Here is a 17,042-nt window from a genome sequence, read left to right on the forward strand (position 1 = left end):
AGCGATTGAGAGGGATAGAGAGTTAGAAACGTCGATGAGAGAGAAACATCGACCAGCTGCCTCTTGCACACCCCCCACTGGGGATGTGCCCGCAACTAAGGTACGTGCTCTTGACCGGAATCGAACCCGGGACCTTTCAGTCCGCAGGCCGACACTCTGAGCCAAACCGGTTTCGGCTCGGATTTTTTTAAAAAATGTATTTTTATTTACTGCAGAGAGGAAGGTAGAGGAAGAGAGAGAAACATCAATGGCGAGAAGCATTGATTGGCTGCCTCCTGCACGCCCCCTACTGAGGATCCAGCCTGCACCCGGACATGTGCCCTTGACCAGAACCCAACGGGCCCTTCAGCGGAAAGGCAGATGCTCCATCCAAGCTAGGGCAGGTTTGGACATTTCTTATGCTCCGTTACTAACGGTGACCCACCATGGCTACAGTCGCAGACTCAATATACTACACTAGGTGTGTCGAACTCAATCAAAGAAGGGGCCAAAATCTAAAATCCAGCCTAAATCGCGGGCCGAATGGTTTACTGAACAGTCATAAACTGACCATGTCATAAACTGACAGCGGAGTGCAGTGATGACAGCGCGGTGCGGGCCACATTGCAAGGCCTGGCGGGCTGGATTTGGCCCGCGGGCCTTGTGTTTGACATACGTATGTGTACTAGACTAAGGTAACCAGACGTCCCGATTTTTAACAATTTGTCCCACGTCCCGCGGCGTTTTGAAAAAGTCCCGATTTTGCGGGGAAAATCGGGACTTTTTTAAAACGCCGCGGGACGTGGGACAAATTGTTAAAAATGGGTACTTTCCCGCCAAAAGCGGGACGTCTGGTCACCTTACGACACAAAGGTGCCGCCCTAACTTAAGGCAAAGGCCTACGGACATTTCAGTCCCAGCAGCTCCGCGTACAATACACACACCGCCTACATGCCTCCTCGGAAAGGCCAGCTTCTCAGTCTCCCCTTCCAAAGCTCCAGACGTCACAATCCCACCACCAACAACCCCTCCCCAACCCCGCCCCTGGACAGAAAAGGGAAAAAGGGATTAGCACACAGCAGGTGCGAAGGAGGAAAGCGCACGCTGATCCGGGAACCACTCCCGGGGTGACGCCCTGCGGCGCAGCCTGGACACCCCGGTCCCGGGTGCCACCGGATCTCGCGCTTCTCACGCCTCTCGCTGGCGTCGGGAAGGGGGCGGAGCCCGGTAGGGTCAGGTGACTCCTAAAGCTCCGCCCAGGGGCTCGTTGCCTAGCGACCTGCCTTGCGCATGCGCCGCCGAGGCGAGAGTTGGAGCACCGTGGAGTCCGGCAGCAGCGGTCCGAATGGGGCTCAGCGTGCGCGCCGTTTTCTTTGACCTGGACAACACGCTCATCGACACGGCGGGGGCCAGTCGGAAAGGCATGTTGGAGGTAATTCCCCGGCACCCGCAGCCCTCCCCCGGTTCCCTTCCCTGAGGGTCCTCCCTCCTCCGCTTCCCCGGCGGCGCCCGGGGTGCCGGATCCCGCGGGGGACCCGGAACTCTGGCCTCTGCTCCTTGGAGACTCCGGGGCGGGAGCGGCCGGAGAGGACGGGCGGGCTGGGGGGCTGCCCGCCCTCAAGCCCGGCAGCTCGGGTGACCTGCCTGTCCGCTCGCAGGCTCTTGACATTCATCCCAGCACTTTGGGACCCAGAAAGATGCCATGAAAGCTGCCACGATGGCAGAGTTGAACAAAAACGTAGGAAGACTGTCACCTGGCTTTCTTATTTAATAATATGTTTTTTATTGATTTCAGAGGAAGGGGGAGAGAGAGAGAGATTATCAGTTGTGAACCTGGACTTTAATCGATTCTAGAGAATTTTCACTGTCGAAATTCTTCTCCTGCGATCCCAGGGAGTGGTGGAGTAAGGGAAGTGAAGGAATTGAATACAGTTTACATAAATGAGCAGTTTGCTGTTGTGAATAATTGGGGGATTCTTTTCTTTTTTTTTTTTCATTTTTAATGCATTTTTCTATTTTTCAATTACAGTTGAAATACAATATTATATTAGATTTATGTGTACAACATAGTCATTAGATAGTTATATGGCTTACAAAGTGATCACCCCAATAAGTTTAGTCTCCATTTGACACCATACATAATTATCACAATATTATTATTTTTATTTATTTATTTTTTTAAAAATCAATCTTTATTGTTCATATTATTACAAAGGTTCCTCATTTCTTCCCCCCTCCACCAGGTTCCACCCCACCCTCTGCCCCCTCCCCATCCCCCATTGTCCTCATCCATAGGTGCACAGTTTATGTTCAGTCTCTTCCTCCCTCCCTTTCCCCGATAGTAAATCCCTTTTCAGATAGTAAATCTGTTACTTAGCATTTTCTCATGTCAATAATACCTCCACATGCCCAATGATACACTTCACACAAAAGACATTTCCAAATAGGTCAACCAGCCTCATCCAGGCCCCACCCAAGGCACTCACAGATCAAAACCCCAGCGCTATACTAACTCAACACATCCAGATCTAAGCCTTCATCACTTGATTCAGCAGACCCTCAAGTTCCCACAAAAGTTTCCAGCCATGTCTGAGGGGCAGGCGAGGAGTGAGCTGTTCGGGGCCTGGCTGCTCCGGGCCTGGCCTCTGTTGCTCTGGTTCGTTCCACAACCAGCTGCTCCGGGTCTGGTCACTGCTGCTCCCGACCTAGTTGCTCTGGACTTGGCTGCTGCTGCTCTGGGCCTGGCCGCACCTGACCTGGCTGCTTCGGGCCCGGCCGCTCCGGCTTCGGCCCCGGCCGCTCCGGTCCTGGCAGCTGCTGCTCCGGGCCTGGCCGCTCAATTGGGGGATTCTTGAGGTAGTATGCAAAACATACATTATGTTCCTCCCAAGGAGCAAGAACGCTGTGCTATTGACTCACCGATTTCTGTTCCGCATTGGTTGAGGCTTGCTCCCAGGCAACACTTGGGCCTCAGCCTATGTCAGTGGTCGGCAAACTCATTAGTCAACAGAGCCAAATAGCAACAGTACATCGATTGAAATTTCTTTTGAGAGCCGAAAACTGACTTCTTCACACGGGCCACGAAGTTTCAATCACACTGTAGGTGTGCGCCCGCATGTGGTATTTTGTGGAAGAGCCACACTCAAGGGGTCAAAGAGCTGCATGTGGCTCCCAAGCTGCAGTTTGCCGACCACTGGCCTATGTGTATGGGGTGTCCCTGAGGCCAAACAAAGCCCTCGGCAGAGAAGCGCGAGTATTACAGTGTGAGGCCACTGATGTACATGGGAGTAGTGTGGCCGAGGTGATGTGGGTAGCATCTGTTATAGGCTGGGACTCATGGCCCTTGATAGACTGATTCCAAACAGCCTCTAGTCTCATCTCTTAGCATCCTCTCTCACGTGAATTTTGGCTGAATTAAGCTTCTTGCCTTTACAAAATTCCAAGCTCTGTGTCTTTGTGCATTCTGTTCCTTCTCTTTAGAATGATTTTTATCCTCTTCCCATTCCCACATTAGGGGCATGGTGACTGCTTTAAATATTACTTCCTCTGAAAAGCCTTATGCAGCAATCCTGTGGAATGACTTGATCCTTTTTATTTCCACATTTGACGTTCATAAGATTGTCGTAGCCAAAACCGGTTTGGCTCAGTGGAAAGAGTGTGGGCCTGCGGACTGAAGGGTCCCGGGTTCGATTCCGGTCAAGGGCATGTACCTTGGTTGTGGGCACATCCCCAGTAGGGGGCATGCAAGAGGCAGATGGTCGATGACTCTCTCTCATCGATGTCTCTAACTCTCTACTCTGTATCTCTCTCCCTTCCTCTCTGTAAAGAATCAATAAAATATATTTTAAAAAAATAGATTGTCGTAGCTCTCAACCCAGTATTTGTGGTGGTTGCATACCTAATTTCCTCACCAGATAATGTCATGGAGAGAAGAGACCCGGTCTCCAAGTGCCTAATACAATAGTGTAAAGGCAAGCACGTGGACTTTGGAAGTAGGCAAGTCAGGGTTAAAATCCCAGTTCATGCGAGTTATGTAACAATCTTGAACTTCTATGTCCTCATCTCAACAAAGGAACTCTTAGAGAGTTAGAAAGGTAGAAATAATGTATGTTAGCACTGAGTATAATGCTTGCCACATTGGGGTCTTAGTAAATGTTAGAAGACACGCCAAATGAATAAGAACCTCCTATCTAGTGAAACTGGTTTGGCTCAGTGGATAGAGCGTCAGCTGCACTTACTCTTGTTGTGGGTACATCCCCAGTGGGAAGTGTGCAGGAGGCAGCTGATCGATGTTTCTCTCTCATCAATGTTTCTCGCTCTCTATCTCTCCCTTCCTCCCTGTAAAAAATCAGTAAAATATATTTTTAAAAAATAAAAAGAACCTTCTATCTAATAAAGGGAATATGCTAATTGACTGTCACACCCCCACAAAGATGGCAGTATTCACAGGCAATAAGGAGGGAATATGCTAATTGACGGCCACGCCTTCAAAGATGGTGGCACCCAGTCCCCTCAGCCCCGCTGGAGCTGGAGGCACACAGCACAGCCAACCCCCCCCCACACCGCTGCGCCCCCCCCCCCCCCCCCCCCCGCAGGTCCAGCCGCTCCGCACCTGCCTCTGGAGTCCTCCAGTCCCCTCAGACCACCCAACGCCCAGGGCCAGCCCAAGGGGCAGGCAAACAGCCAATGGCAGCTGCCCAGCCGCCCAGGGCCGCCCAAGGCTCAGGTAATTAGAGCCAGCCGAGGCTTGCACTGCCGGCAGTGGCAGCAGCAGAGGTGAGATGGGCATCACCTTCCCCTAAGGGCTCCTGGACTTTGAGAGGGGTAGGGTGGGCTGAGGGACCCCCCTTCCCCATGCAGTGCATGAATTTTCATGCACTGGGCCTCTAGTAATGTAATGAAAGCCAAATAAAGAGCTGTGGAGACATGAGGAGGTGTGCTTAATTCTAAAGAGGGAATCAGAACCAGAGTGACTCAAAACTACTTAAAAATTTTTAAATCTAGAAACCTAGTGGAAGAAGCACTGGATCATTGAACTGCTGAAATTACAGAACATGCTTGATTCCATTAGAGCCACATACACATTTTTAAAAGTACAGAATTAGCCTGGCAGGTGTGGCTTAGTGGTTGAACATTGACCTATGAACCAGAAGGTCAAGGTTTGATTTCTAGTCAGGGCACATGCCAGGGTTTTGACCTTGATTCCCCAGTAGGGGGCATGCAGGAGGCAGCCAGTCAATGATTCTGTCATCATTGATGTTTTATTCCTTTCTCCCTCTCCCTTCCTCTCTGTAATTGATTTTAAAAAAAAGAATTAAAGAAAAGGTGAGGTGAATTAGTGTTATTTCTGGAAAGAGTCTAAATGATAGTTAGAAATTTAAAATATTTTACTAACTATAAGCACAAGTCTATGTGTTTATGACCAGAATGAAATGTGGTGGATTTAAACTGCTAAAAGAAGGATTTTTATTAGTTGTATATGAGGAATGTTTATAGAATAGAAATTGGTTAATATATATATAAAAATGAGCTGTCTAGAGAGGTTAGAGATCTTTATTCTGGTGTTCTTTAAAAATAAGATCGATTCCCAATGGAAATTCCTTATGACAGCTCTCTTGGAGTGGTGCCCTGGCCAGGTGGCTCCGTAGGCTAGAGGGTCGTCTAGTGCACCCAGGTGGGGTTGTGGGTTTGGTTCCCCGCTGGGGCACGTGCCTGGGTTGCAGGTTTGATCCCCAGTCAGGGTGCATGCAGGGGGTGGCCGATGAATTTCTCACATTATAGATTCTCCCTCCCTTTCTCCTTTCCTCTCTAAAAATCAGTGAAGAACATATCCTCTAAAATAATAATATCCTATAAAAATAATAATAAATACTATTGGGGGGAAAAGAGTGGAGTTAGAATCTTTTTGCTCTGGGTTTGTAGGATCACATCTTCTCATGGCACAACTATGAAAGACAAAGTGTGTGCGGAAACCGGTTTGGCTCAGTGGAAAGAGTGTCGGCCTGCGGACCGAAAGGTCCCATGTTCTATTCCCTTCAGGGGCATGTACCTTGGTTGCGGGCACATCCCCAGTGGGAGGTGCGCAAGAGGCAGCTGATCGATGTTTCTAACTCTCTATCCCTCTCCTTTCCTCTCTATAAAAAATCAATAAAATATACATATTTTTAAAAAGAAATAAAATTTGTATTAAAAAAAAGACATAAAGTGTATTAATGAAGCTGTTTTCCTTTACGTAGGTGATAAAGCTCTTACAATCAAAATACCATTACAAAGAAGAGGCTGAAATAATTTGTGACAAAGTTCAAGTTAAACTCAGCCAGGAATGTCTTCATCCTTACAATGCATGCATTACTGACCAAAGGACTTCACACTGGGAGGAAGCGATTCAGGAAACAAAGGGTGGTGCAGCCAATAGGAAATTGGCGGAAGAATGTTATTTTCTGTGGAAATCCACGCGTTTACAGCATATGACACTAGCAGAAGATGTCAAAGCCATGCTCACTGAACTTCGAAAGGATGTCTGCCTACTTTTATTAACAAATGGAGACAGACAGACCCAGAGGGAGAAGATCGAGGCTTGTGCCTGTCAGTCCTATTTTGACGCCATTGTTGTAGGCGGAGAACAGAAAGAAGAGAAACCAGCACCTTCCATATTTCATTACTGCTGTGATCTCCTTGGAGTACAGCCTGGGGACTGTGTGATGGTTGGTGACACACTAGAAACCGATATACAAGGAGGCCTCAATGCCGGGCTGAAAGCAACAGTGTGGATAAATAAAAATGGAATAATGCCACAGAAGTCGTCACCCATGCCACATTATATAGTTTCTTCTGTGCTAGAGTTACCTGCTCTCTTACAAAATATAGACTGCAAAGTCAGTATGTCAGTCTAAAGCAAATCAAAAGGCTGGTCTATTTGGAAACCTAGAATAAATTAGTACAAGTTACTTTTAGTAGTGTGATTGAGAAAACTTGAATAAATATATTATTTGTTTATCTGTGACTTGAGGTTTTTTTTTTTAAAATATTTTATTGATTTTTTACAGAGAGGAAGAGAGAGGGATAGAGAGTCAGAAACATCGATGAGAGAGGAACATCGATCAGCTGCCTCCTGCACACCTCCTACTAGGTATGTGCCCACAACCAAGGTACATGCCCTTGACTGGAATCGAACCCGGGACCCTTCAGTCCGCAGGCCGATGCTCTATCCACTGAGCCAAACCAGCCAGGGCTGACTTGAGGTTTTTAAACATTTATTTTATTAATCTTTTAGCATCAATGAGATACCACGCAGGATAGCTTATATATGGGTATACAAATACAGATTTTATGCACTGACTAGCCAGTTTGGCTCAATGGATAGAGCTTTGGCCTGCGGATAAAGGATCCCAGGTTTTATTTTGGTCAAGAGCACATGCCTGGGTTGTGGGCTCAATCCCTAGCAGGGGGCATGCCGGAGGCCACCAATCAATGATTCTCTATGATCATTGAGATTTATATATCTTTCTCCCTCTCCCTTCCTCTCTAAAATCAATGTACATTTAAAGAAACTTTAGAACTTAAAAAAAACACAGATATTCTAAAACATGTAATAGGATAACTGGGTCTGGTTAATATGAAATAAGTACTAGGTCACATGCAAATCAAGGCATTTCATATGATATTATTTTGTATATTTTTGAAAATATATATGCCTTTTTTTTTTGCCTACTTAAATGTATACTTTCTTTTATTCTAATTTTTCTGCATTACCTTTTCTGAGAGGCTTCCAATTTTCCTATGCTATAAAATATGACAAATAGCCGAAACCGGTTTGGCTCAGTGGTAGAGCATCGATCTGCGGACTGAAAGGTCCCAGGTTCGGTTCCGGTCAAGGGCATGTACATTGGTTGCAGGCACATCCCGGTAGAGGTTGTGCAAGAGGCAGCTGGTCGATATTTCTCTCTCATCGATGTTTCTAGCTCTCTATCTCTCTCCCTTCCTCCTCTCTGTAAAATATCAATAAAATATATTTTAAAAAAATATATGACAAATAGATTTCTCCAATAGAAAAAGCTGTTAAGCCTGACTGGCATCTGGCATCATTGATGTTTCTATCTCTGAAATCAACAAAAATAGATTTTTTTTTTTTTAAAAAAAAGCTGTAAGAATTTCAGCATGTGGTACTCCTATTATCACATTTTTCCAGAGTGAGCTTGTAGTCTTACCACTTAGGGAAGTATTTTTACTATCTTCTCCCAGGCACATAATGGAGTTGAGGGAACTAGGCTGTCTTGAAGATAACTGCAATCCATAAAAATCATTTTCCTTTTGTGCGTTCATCAGAAGGGAATTGTCTTGGCACAGCCTCCTCACCAGGCACCCTCACCCTCACCCCCCATCTGTTCCCCATAGTTTCATGCATATGACAAAAACTAATAGAAAATTAGGTTTTTCTATGAATCATTTCAGGGTGCAATTTTAATATTTGACTTGCTCTTCTTGGTGTTACCATCCTCTTAAGTCTCCTGTTTTTCAAATTTTAGAAATTATATTCACAAATTTCTTGTCCAATTCAGGGTTCACTTTGAGCTTACTAATTAATGACTCCATTGCAAAGCATCTTGTAACTAGAAAAATTTCTTTAGACAGTCTCATTATTTCACCAACTTAGAGTAAAATAATTAAGGAAATAAGAAATAAGGACCTGGGTTGTTTTTTGGTAGTTTTTTTTTTTTTTAAACTTTTATATAAAAAACTACTAATGTAAGATATGAGACTCTGTTAGGATTACTTAGATTCTAAAATATGCCTCTTCACCGAAACCGGTTTGGCTCAGTGGATAGAGCGTCAGCCTGCGGACTGAAGGGTCCCAGGTTCGGTTCCAGTCAAGGGCATGTACCTTGGTTGTGGACACATCCCCAGTAGGGAGTGTGCAGGAGGCAGCTGATCGATGATTCCCTTTTCATCGATGTTTCTAACTCTCTATCCCTCTCCCTCTCTGTAAAAAAATCAAGAAAATATATTTTTAAAAAATAAAAAATGCCTCTTCATGAACCTGTTGTATCCAATTATTTCCTGTCTATTATCAAGAACAAGATTGTCTGCCAATGTGCAAAAGCCCTGTCGTGTTTATTTCTCTTAATTTAAAAAAAAACTATATTTTTATTGATTGCAAAGAGAGAGAGAAAGATAGAAACATTAGTGATGACAGAATCATTGTTCAGCTACTTCCTGCATGTCCCAGAGTGGGGATTGAACCCATAACCCGGGCATATGCTCTGACTGGGAATCTAACCACCTTCTGGTTCATGGTCGATGCTCAACCACTGAGCCATGCCAGCTGGGCTACTTCTCTTGACTTTTAAAAATGTGGCTGTGCCATTGACTATCCCAGGATGCTGTTGTTGTAAAGCTGAGCATTTGTTGCCCTGGACAGCGGCTTGGTGGTTTGGAGCACCATTCCTTACGAAAAGTAGAGGATTTAATTACTGGTCAGGGCTCATACCCAGGTTGTGGGTTCCATCCTTGGTCTGGTACGTACAGGAGGCAATCTGTCACTTTCTTCCTCTCTCTCTCTCTCTCTCTCTCTCTCTCTCTCTCTCCCTCTTCCCTCTCTAAAATCAATAAAAACATATCCTCAGGTAAGGTAGAAATAAAAATAAGTCAAATAAATAAAACTGAACATTTGTGAACACAGAATGTTTGTGGGTAGTTCCAGGTATGGTGCCCATGTGACTGACCGAAATTATATTTTATTTAAAAACTTAACAGTGCCTGATTGGTGGTGTTGCTCTTATATCAATTGGGGGCAGAGGTGTTTCATGCCCGAAGCACATAAAATGATAATTGCTAGGTCTTGGAGGGGAAAAGATCAGAAACACTGGTCTCATAAGTAGATTATTACTATTAACCGAGGCTTAGGAGGGGGTGTAGTTTTAAAGTTTGTGGAGATGTGATTACTCTAGTAACTTCCAGATAACAGTAAGTAGGTAGTTCTAGCACAACTCCATTAGGAGTGAGCGTGGCACCTAACAGTTTTTGTGACAGTTGTGCAATAGGACATGGATATATGTCATTCTGCACATACTAGTAGAACTGGGTGCTTTGAGAATAATAAGTGGGTCACTATTGGCTTCCAAAACATTGGGTGGGGATCTAGTATGGGAATATTGGAATTATTTCAGAGGGCAGTTACTGTAAATCATGTATTCTCAGGAGCCAGAATATATTCAAATCCTGAGTCTCTGCCCTTCAACTGTCAATGTGGTCTTAGATGCATTTAGCCTGCCTGTTTCTCGCCTAAAAAGTGAGTTTTAATAAGTGCATATAAGTTGTTGGGAAAAATAAAACATGAGAAGCACTTAAAATGGGGCCTGGCACAGTTGTAGCTAATACTACGGTATATATAAACATTTATCATTTTCAGGGTTCAAAAAATAAATAAAAACTTAGTGGGGGATCTTGACAGAAAAATAATTATGTGCAATTTCTCTAATAGATACTTAGGGTTTTTCCTTTTAGTTATCCCACAGATGAAGGCAGTGTCATAGCCATAGCACTAACTGGAAAAAAGGTTCATTACTCATATAGATCACAGTGGCATATCTCAACAAGATAGCTTCTAGGATGTTAAGTGAGCAGTTCAACAAAAGTGATGTGGGGCCAAGGCCGGTTTGGCTCAGTGGATAGAGCGTCGGTCTGCGGACTGAAGGGTCCCAGGTTCGATTCCGGTCTGGGGGCATGTACATTGGTTGTGGGCACATCCCTGGTTGGGGGGGTGTAAGGGAGGCAGCTGGTCAATGTTTCCCTTTCATCGATGTTTCTCTCTCATTGACGTTTCTGGCTCTCTATCTCTCCCTTCCTCTCTGTAAAAAATCAATAAAAAAAAAAATAAATATATAGATATATATATATAAAAAAAAGTGATGTGGGGATAGAAATGGAAATAATTGAGTTTCCTTGTCTTCATAGTTTGTATCCTATACAGTAAAGGAACGCAATATTATTTTTTAATTATGCCCATTCTTAGAGAAGGACTTTGTAGCTTTCTGCCTTCTGAGTAGAATATTACAGAAGATATTAAGAAATCTTGAGCCTAGTCAGCGTGGCTCAGTGATTGAGTGTCTACCTATGAATCAGGAGGCTACGATTCAATTTCTGGTCAGGCACAAAATCAATAAAAATACATTTTATTTATTTTTTATGGTGCCAATTTTAATTTGTTGCAAGGTGTTGCATTTTCCACTTAACAATTCAGTGTTATAAAATGCATTTTTTACTTTCCCTGTGCACATAGTCCATATTAAGTATCAAGAATGCCCAGTTAGTCGTAACCAATTTGGCTCAGTAGATAGAGCGTTGGTCTGCGGACTGAAGGGTCCCAGGTTCGATTCCAGTCAAGGGCATGTACATTGGTTGCGGGCACATCCCCGGTAGGGGGTGTGAGGAGGCAACTGGTCGGTGTTTCATTGATGTTTCTAGCTCTCTATCCTTCTCCTGTCCTCTCCAGTAAAAAACGTCAACAATATATAAATGTAGACTTTTTTTTTTTCCTTTGAACACCGGCGTTTACTCCCCCAAGGGGGTGCACCGTTCCCGGAGGTACTGCAATTCCGGGTCGATGCGTGGAGTGGACGGAGCAAGCTCCTATTCCATCTCCCAGCTTCAAAAGTCCATTTAATATATTGTCCTCGGATAGAGGACGTATCATATATTAAACTGATAAGAACAGATACTACACTTGATCTTAGCCAAAAGGCCGAGAAGCGATGCTGAGTGCCCGGCCCGCGCCGCTGCCCTCCTCGAGTCACACACATTCAAGGCCGGGTGAGGACGCTGAGCCTAAGCCTCGCTGCTTGTCTGACTTCTTTGCCTCGCCCACAGTACGTGGGTCTCACCGGACCCTCCTGCAGATTTCTGTGCGCTCTACATTTTTAACCAGAAGTCCTAGATCCCCGGCTGTTCCCTCGTCCCGCGCAGAAGCCATTTCTAATCTGCATGCCCCGCCCTTTACCCCCTCTCCTCCCCTCCTCTCCCCTGCCCCCAGGAGCCGTGACCTCCGGGGCGGACTCCACCCTCCCCCGCCCCCGCCTCCGCGCGCGGTAGTCCCAAACCCAGGGAGGCAACCGCTCAGCTCGCGTCCGCGATCTTCCGATTGGGGTCCTGGGCGGTTCGGAAGGGCAACATTTCCCGTCGCAAATCTGGGCATTGGAGGCAGCAGGCAAGAGCGTGGGCCAAAAGACGGAGGTGTAAATAAAGCATGGAGGGCGACTCGGGGATGAAGGGGCTGGTTGGTATGGCAGCCCCGCTGAGCTGCCCAGCACCTGGAGCTTATGATGCTCTAGGCCTCGGAAGTGCCCCAAAGAAAGCTTGTTCTTTCCTGCCGTGATCGCCTCCGGCGCACGTGGGGAGCAGTTGGCAGCGTGGCATCGGGGGCAAACTTCTTCGTTGGGACGTTTGACTGCTGATGGGCTCCCTGCCTCTCTCCCTCTTAACCGGCCCCGCGGGCACCTCGCAGGGGACCTCCTCCCGGGGCGGGGGAGGGTAGTGGTGCTACTTCCTCCCAAGGTCCTCGGGGGGAGAGGAGGAGGGATTTGGCACAAAGACAGATCTTTCTTTGCAAACTGAGTAATTCCCCCGGAGGGGGTGCACCGTTCCCGGAGGTGCTGCAATACCGGGTCGATGCGTGGAGTGGACGGAGCAAGCTCCTATTCCATCTCCCAGCTTCAAAAATCCATTTAATATATTGTCCTCGGATAGAGGACGTATCAGATATTAAACTGATAAGAACAGATACTACACTTGATCTTAGCCAAAAGGCCGAGAAGCGATGTTGAGTCCCCGGCCCGCGCCGCTGCCCTCCCCCCACCACGCACATTGCACTCACGGTGAGCCCGGTCACCGGCACTCGAGGTCTTACCTCCTTTGCTTCTTCGGCAGCACCACGGCACTCACCAGATGGCAGGCTCTTGTGCCCATTTCTAAATCCTCTATTCCCCGTATTTTTAAAGAGAAACTTTGTGTCTCTTGTGGCGCCGGCCTTTGCAGGAGGGTGGGCGGCGGGGGGGGGAGGGGGAGGAACGACGTGTAATTTGCATGCCCCGCCCCGGGAGGCGTGGCCACGGCGTGGGGGCGGCTCTGAACGGTGGTCCAGGCTCGGGGGAAGCACGGAGGCTGAGGGGGGTCGCCCGGGCGGCGAGAGGCCTGTGGAGACGGGGGCTGCTGGCGGAGGGGCTTCCTGAGGCAGACAAGGCGCCGGGGACGCCCAGGCTGTCTGCATTGGGGGCGACTTGGCCGCCCGCCCGCCCGGCCCAGAGCCGAGCTCCGAACCTGCCCTGGCCCGTAAGGCGCTCACTCAGGGTCCGGGGAGCGCGAGGTGCCGAGGGTGGCTTCCCCGGAAGGGGGACGGGGCGTGTCTGGCGGGAAGGCCCCGGCGGGGCCCCCGGAGGGATTCTCTCCGGCTCCTGCACCGGCGTCTCGCGGGGCTTGGGCGAAGGCACCGCCTCCTGGGCGCCGCGCTTCCAGAAAAAAAATCAATATATCAATATATATTTTTTAAAAAAAGAATGCCCAGCTATTTACTATGCAGCAGTTCAACTTTTACAATTACCATGGAATTTGCTACAAATTTGCATCTTTCAATATTTTATGTGGAAGAATGCTAAACCTAGGCTTAAAGGTGGCTTAATGAACCTCTTCAATGGTGGGCCCAGAGGAGACGCCAACAGACGGAGGTGCTCTACCACCAGGAAAGCTCCCAGGCATTCCTTCTGGCATGCCTCCCTGCACCCTGGTTCAGCTTGATAAGGAAGAGGTTGCAGACTGTTTCCTACTCTGCTGATGTTCAAATTCTTCCTTTTCTGCAGTCTGGTTCTTATCAAGCCAATGACGATTTCATTGCACTTGTCAAGAATCTTGTTTGTCGTCATCATTGATCTTGCCTTGAAGTTTTTCATCTTTAACAGTTGCTTTCATGTTGAATGCATAGGATTCAAGTGACTTCTTGCAAGACACCGGGTCCCACTGCTTCTCATCTTTAGCTTTGAACTTCTCAGCTTCTTGGACTATGAGCTCAGAGTCTTCCTGGCTCAGAGTCTTCCTGGCTCAGACAGCCCTTGTCGTTAGTGATGATAATCTTGTTCTCTTTTCCTGTACTCTTACCCACAGCAGAGACGTTGAGGATGCCATTAACATCAATATCAAAAGGGACTTCAACACCATGAGGTGCAGGAGGGATCTCTGTGAGTTCAAACTTAACAAGCAGGTTGTTATCCTGGGTCGTAGCACACTCACCTTCATAAACCTGAATGAGCACACCAGGCTGATGGTTAGAGTAGGTGGTGAAGGTCTGTGTCTGCTTGGCAGGAATGGTAGTATTGAATTTGAAGAGGAAAGTCATGACTCTACCAGCCATCTCAATGCCAAGGAAGGGAGGAGTGACATCCAACCACAGCAAATCTTGGATATTTTTGGACTTGTCTCCAGAGAATGGCTAACTGGACAGCTATACCATAAGCAACAGCCTCATCAGGGTTGATGCTCTTATTCAACTCTTTTCCACGGAAGAAGTCCTGTCAGAGTTTCTGAATCTTGGGGAAAGGGATAGAACCATCCTCCAGGACAATATCATGGATCTGGAATTGTCAAGTTTGGCATTCCAAAGGGCTTTCTCTACATGGTCCAGGATGCCAGGAAAAGGCCAGCATTTAATTCTTCAAATCGAGCATGGGTGATAGAGGTATAGAAGTTGATTCCTTCATAGAGTGAATCAATCTCAATCCTGGCTTGGGTGCTGGAAGAGAGAGTACACTTAGCATGTTCACAAGCAGTACAAAGGCAACCAACAGCCCTTTTGTTCTCACTGATGTCCTTCTTATGCTTATGTTTGAACTCTGCAATGAAATGAACTCTGCAGAAGTCCATTTGGTTGTCAAAGTCTTCTCCACCTAAGTGAGTGTCCCCAGCTACAGATTTGACCTCAAAGATTCCATCTTCAGTTATGAGAATTCACATCAAAAGTGCCACCTCCCAAATCAAAGATCAGCATGTTTCTTTCAGCTCCAATATTGTTGTCTAAGTTGTAAGCAATCGCAGTGACAGTTGGCTCATTGATGATTCTAAGTACATTGAGACCAGGAATAGTTCCAGCACCTTTGGTAGCCAGACACTGAGAGTCACTGAAGCAAGCAGGTACAGTGACAACAGCATTGGTAACAGTCTTCCAAAGGTGGCTTCTGCAATTTCCTTCATCTTTGTCAAAACCATAGATACACTTCTTCTGGATAGAAACTTTTTGTCTTTCTCTTGTATTCTACTTGGACATTGGGCCTGCCAGTATCACTCACCACCATGAAAGGCCAATGCTTCATATCAGATTGAACAACAGCACTTGGCATCAAAAGTTGTGTTGGGTCCTCTCTGGTTTGGCTCAGTGGATAGAGGGTTGGCCGGCGGACCGAAGGGTCCCAGGTTCGATTCCAGTTAAGGGCACATGCCTGGGTTGCAGGCTCAATCCAACGTGCAGGACGTATCCAATCAATGACTCCATCTCATCATTGATGTTTCTACCTTGCTCTTCCTCTCCCTTCCTCTCTGAAATCAATAAAAATATATATTTAAAACAAGTTGTGCTGATTGGATTCATTGCTACCTGATTCTTTGCAGCATTACTGACCAATTGTTCAGTATCAGTATAGGCAACATAACTTGGGGGTGATTTGGTTTCCATGATTGTTGACAATTTCCACTTTTCCATGCTGGAAGACACCCACACAAGAGTAGGTAGCGTCAAGATCAATGCCAACTGCAAGTCCTTTAGACATGGTTGCTGGTACCTACGCGTGGCTTTACATCCAATCTGAGCAACTGCCCCTGCATTCAATGAGCAATAAAAATATATTTAAAAAAATAAAACCAAGTCTAAAAAATACAAAAATCAATGAAATAAAATGTTGGTTTTTTGAAATGATAAAATTGATACACCTCTACTCATAAAGTAAATAATAACAACAACAACAGAAATACACTTACTCAAGCAGGAAACTCTCAGGGCCTCCATGTGACCTCCAAAACACTGCTGCTGTGGTATCAGCACCAGTACAACAGTTTGTAGGACATTTCAGCATTAAGCCTCACAGTCAGCCTCCTGAGGGTTGAGCCTGCCTACAAATGAGACAACAGCAATTAAAACCCAATTACAAGAGGAAGGCTCACATAACACACACAAGGAACATTCCTAGAGCACACAGCTCAGGAGATCAAGGAGACAGCACCACTGGGTCCCACAGGACATCTACTATAGAAGGTTAACCCACCAAGACTGGGAGTGATAGCAAATCTACCTAATAAATAGAAACAAGCACATTGATTTCAGAGAGGAAGGGAGAGATAGAAACATCAATGGTGAAAGAGAATCATTGATTGGCTGCCTCCTACACACCCGTGCTGGGGGTAGAGTCTGCCACCCAGGCATATGCCCTTGACTGGAATCAAACCTGGGACATTTTGCCGAAACCGGTTTGGCTCAGTGGATAGAGCGTCGGCCTGCGGACTGAAGGGTCCCTTGGTTCGATTCCGGTCAAGGGCATGTACCTTGGTTGCGGGCACATCCCCAGTAGGGGGTGTGCAGGAGGCAGCTGATCGATGATTCTCTCTCATTGATGTTTCTAACTCTTTATCCCTCTCTCTTCCTCTCTGTAAAAAATCAATAAAATATATTAAAAAAAAAACAAAAAAACTTTGAACGTTTCATGTAGCCCCATTTTTTAATTTTTGTTTTTGTTTTTCTTGCATTTTGAGTCAAATTCACAAAATACCATTGAGACCAAAGTCTAGGAGCTTAGGGCTTATGTTTTCATCTATGAATTTTTTTTTTTTGAGCTTACATTCAAGTTTTTAATTCATTATGAGTTAATTTTTTGAATATGGTATAAAATAGTGGTCTAGTTTTATTCTTTTGTATGTAGCATTCTTTAAAAAACATTTTTTAAAATTGATATCAGAGAGGAAGAGAGAGGGAAAGAGAGTTAGAAACATCAATTGATTAGCTGCCTCCTGCATGCCCCCCCAACCAGGGATCAAGC

At 46.1% G+C, this 17,042-nt stretch overlaps 1 protein-coding gene and 1 pseudogene across 2 annotated transcripts; one reads left to right on the plus strand and one right to left on the minus strand.

Moving 5' to 3' along the window:
• Positions 1-1,277: 1,277 nt before the first annotated feature.
• NANP (N-acetylneuraminic acid phosphatase) lies at positions 1,278-8,100 on the plus strand. The gene is made up of 2 exons (XM_084887130.1): positions 1,278-1,411; positions 6,216-8,100. Exons 1-2 carry the CDS (start codon positions 1,325-1,327, stop codon positions 6,870-6,872), a joined length of 744 nt encoding a protein of 247 aa, XP_084743256.1. The 5' UTR covers positions 1,278-1,324; the 3' UTR covers positions 6,873-8,100.
• A 5,518-nt stretch (positions 8,101-13,618) lies between these two features.
• On the minus strand, positions 13,619-15,535 carry LOC311624127 (heat shock cognate 71 kDa protein-like; annotated as a pseudogene). Its single transcript has one exon. The product of its transcript is annotated as a heat shock cognate 71 kDa protein-like (transcript).
• Positions 15,536-17,042: the final 1,507 nt, after the last annotated feature.

The sequence above is a fragment of the Pipistrellus hanaki genome (genome assembly GCF_964339955.1).
Source record: "Pipistrellus hanaki genome assembly, chromosome: 6".
Classification (NCBI taxonomy): domain Eukaryota; kingdom Metazoa; phylum Chordata; class Mammalia; order Chiroptera; family Vespertilionidae; genus Pipistrellus; species Pipistrellus hanaki.